The sequence below is a fragment of the Rhincodon typus genome, chromosome 5, assembly GCF_021869965.1.
Source record: "Rhincodon typus isolate 14 chromosome 5, sRhiTyp1.1, whole genome shotgun sequence".
Lineage (NCBI taxonomy): Eukaryota > Metazoa > Chordata > Chondrichthyes > Orectolobiformes > Rhincodontidae > Rhincodon > Rhincodon typus.
This window is the reverse complement of record NC_063336.1, coordinates 25,346,776-25,350,656: the sequence shown is the minus strand read 5'-3', so window position 1 is coordinate 25,350,656 and position 3,881 is coordinate 25,346,776. Positions and strand designations below refer to the sequence as shown.

Below are 3,881 nucleotides of genomic sequence, written 5' to 3'. Positions count from 1 at the left end.
GAAACCGATATTCATTTCAAGCCCACCGACTCCCACAGCTACCTAGAATACTCCTCCTCCCACCCACCTTCCTGCAAAAATGCTATCCCCTATTCCCAATTCCTTCGCCTCCGCCGCATCTGCTCCCAGGATGAGGCATTCCACTCCCGTACATCTCAGTTGTCCTCGTTTTTCAAGGACCGTAACTTCCCCTCCTCGGTGGTCGAGAACGCCCTCAACCGTGTCTCCCACATCTCCCGCACCTCATCCCTCACACCCCGTCCACGCAATAAGAACCAAAAAAGAATCCCCCTCGTCCTCACGTACCACCCCACCAACCTCCGGATCCAACGCATCATCCTCCGACACTTCCGCCATCTGCAATCCGACCCCACCACCAAAGACATCTTTCCCTCCCCACCTTTATCTGCTTTCCGGAGGGACAACTCTCTCCGTGACTCCCTTGTCCGCTCCACACTCCCCTCCAGCTCCACCACACCCGGCACTTTTCCCTGCAACCGCAGGAAGTGCTACACCTGCCCCCATACCTCCTCCCTCACCCCCATCCCAGGCCCCAAGAAGACTTTCCACATCAAGCAGATGTTCACCTGCACATCTGCCAATGTGGTATACTGCATCCGCTGTACCCGGTGTGGCTTCCTCTACATCGGGGAAACCAAGCGGAGACTCGGGGACCGCTTTGCAGAACACCTACGCTCGGTTCGCAACAAACAACTGCACCTCCCAGTCGCGAACCATTTCAACTCCCCCTCCCACTCCTCAGACGACATGTCCATCCTGGGCCTCCTGCAGTGCCACAACGATGCCACCCGAAGGTTGCAGGAACAGCAACTCATATTCCGCTTGGGAACCCTGCAGCCCAATGGTATCAATGTGGATTTCACAAGTTTCAAAATCTCCCCTCCCCCCACCGCATCCCAAAACCAGTCCAGCTCGTCCCTGCCTCCCTAACCTGTTCTTCCTCCCACCTATCCCCTCCTCCCACCTCAAGCCGCACCTCCATCTCCTACCGACCAACCTCATCCCGCCCCCTTGACCTGTCCGTCCTCCCTGGACTGACCTATCCCCTTCCTAACTCCCTACCTACACTCACCTTTCCTGGCTCCATCCCCGCCTCTTCGACCTGTTTGTTTCCTCTCCACCTATCCTCTCCTCTATCCCTCTTCTATCCGCCTCCCACTCTCTCCCTATTTATTTCAAAACCCCCTTCCCCTCCCCCTTTTCTGATGAAGGGTCTAGGCCCGAAACGTCAGCCTCTCTGCTCCTATGATGCTGCTTGGCCTGCTGTGTTCATCCAGCCCTGCACCTTGTTGTCTCGGATTCTCTAGCATCTGCAGTTCCTACTATCTCATCTTCTAGACTTTGTTGAATAGTCAATGAGTTAATTGCCTGCAAAAAGCTACAAAGTGCTTCTGGCACATGCATTTAGATATCCAAGCTTTGGACTTGCTTCAAATGAGAGAATTAGATTTTGCTTAGCATCTTTTCTGAGAACTGCAGATCTTTGTTCTTTCTATTGTATTGTGCCCTCAACATCATTTGCCCTCTACAGATGAGCGTCATTCCATCATGTAGCCAAAGCGTTACTTTCGAGGGTTTTATATTCAGGTCACCACCTCGAACCACTTCACACAGGTCTGCGAAACTCATGGTATTGCATGAAGCAATGGTGTCTCTCTTGTACTTCACATGTACTTGATATTCTCTTTCTACAGTCATTTTTCTAACCATTTACAAACTAATTGTCACCTTTCGACCTGAAGATACCAATCAAATGTACAGTGTGGAGAACTTGTCAGAATCACTAAAAACCAAAATAACTGCAGATGCTGTAAATCAGAAACAATAACAGAATTTGCTGGAAAAGCTCAGCAGGTCTGGCAGCATCTGTGAAGACAAAGCAAAGTTAACATTTCAAGTCTGGTGACCCTTCCTCAGAACTAATGGTAGCTAGGAAAATATCAGTTTATTTGCAGAAGTTAGGGTGGGGGCAGGGGATACGGAGTAAACAATAGGTGGAGATAGAGCCCAAAGAGAGAGAAAAACATTTGGACAGACAAAGGAGTGGATAACGATTTGGCTAGGAGGGTGAATAGCTGTTAATGGAGACTGCTAGTGACTAGCAATAGGTAGTGTGTAATGGCAGACTATGTGATAACAAGGCCTGGTATGTGAGGTCAGGGGCTAGGATATAAGAGAGTTCAGGCCCTAAAATTATTGAACTCGATATTGACTCCGGAAGGCTGCAGGGTCCCCAAGTGGAAAATGAGGTGTTGTTCTTCCAACTTGCACTGAGCTTCACTGGAACACTGCAGCAAGCCTGAGACAGAGATGTTGGCCAGGGAACAGGGTGGTGAGTTAAAGTGGCAGGCACTGGAAGCTCAGGGTCTTTTTTGCAAGCAGAACATAAATGCTCTGCGAAGATCACTCCACAGACCCCTTCTCCCAGCTCCAATGCTCTCCCTCCACCTGGACCCCTCCCTCTGGCCATTTACCTGCGCTCAATCTGTTCATTGAGAACTGTCAACATGACTTTGGTCACCTCAATTTCTCTGCACCCCTCACCCAATCCAACCTATCTCCCTCCGAATGGACCAGCACTCCATGCAATTAGATCCAATCCTGACTTTGTTATTAAGCCTGCCGATAAGGGTGGTGCAATTGTAGTCTGACGTACTGACAGCTACATTGCAGAGGCTAAGCACCAGCTCTCAGGTACCTATTCATATCTCCCCCTGGTCAAAAATCACATGACACCAGGTTATAGTCCAACAGGTTTATTTGAAGACACAAGCTTTCAGAGTCTCATTCCTTCTTCAGGTGTCAGTGAGGGGCGTGGCATCAGATACAGATTTTATAGGCAAAAGATCAAACGGCCATAGAACTGATGTGAATGTATTGAACAAACCTAAGAAGGCTGTTAAATCTGTAATCAGTTAGACAGGATTGACATGCAAATCCCAGAATTTCTTTCAAGTCACTGTCCCAGACAACTAAAGGTTTTATCAGTATATCAAAGGTAACATCTCAGGTCAGACAATGCATTTTAGGTGTGAAGCCTTGTTTAGAATGTGGCTGTATATTAACTTGGAGTCTGACTGGTTTTATTTGCGTTTGTTTGCATGCTTCCCCTGGACTATCACCTCACCATGGCACCAGGCCATTGTATCAACTATGGTTACGAATCTCATTTCAACTGGTGATCTCAACCCCACCCCCCCCCCCCCCAGCTTCCAAGCTGATAGACCCCCAGCCCTGCACAGTTCACTTCTACCTCCTTCGGAAATTTCACAAACAGGACTGCCCAGGCAGACCCATTGTTTCAGCCTGCTCCTGCCCCATAGAACTGATCTCTTCCTACATTGACTTGGTCTTTTCTTCCCGGTTCAGTTCCTACCCACGTACATCCATGATTCCTCTGACACTTTTATGCCAGTTTCAGAATGTCCAGTTTGCAGGCTCCAGCCACCTCCTCTTTACCATGGGCGTGCAATCCTTTAACACATCTATCCCCCACCAGGATGGTCTTAGAGCTCTTCACTTCTTCTGGAAGCAAAGGCCTGAACTGTCCCCAGCCATCATCACCATCTTCCGCTTGCCCGAGCTCATCCTCTCCCTGAACAACGTCTCTTTTAACTCCTCTCATTTTCTTCAGGTCAGAGGAGTGCCGAAGGTATCCGCATGGGCCCTAGTTATGCCTGTCTGCTCATAGGGTACGTAGAACATTCCTTTTTCCAGTCCTCTTCAGCACCCCACCTACAACTCATTCTCCAATATATCGATGATATCATTTGTGCTGCTTCCCTCTCTTATCTGGAATTGGAAAAGTTCATCGATTTGGCTTCCAATTTCCACCCCGCCCTCACTTTCACCTCGTCTAT

At 49.1% G+C, this 3,881-nt stretch overlaps 1 protein-coding gene across 1 annotated transcript in view; it reads right to left on the bottom strand.

The window, feature by feature from the left end:
- LOC125483104 (E3 ubiquitin-protein ligase HACE1-like) overlaps positions 1–3,646 on the bottom strand; it is a 30,663-nt gene extending 27,017 nt beyond the window's left edge. Inside the window, exon 1 of the mRNA XM_048596705.1 lies at positions 3,481–3,646. Within this exon, the coding sequence (XP_048452662.1) occupies positions 3,481–3,646 (166 nt within the window). The remainder of the gene's footprint in view (positions 1–3,480) is intronic.
- Positions 3,647–3,881: the final 235 nt, after the last annotated feature.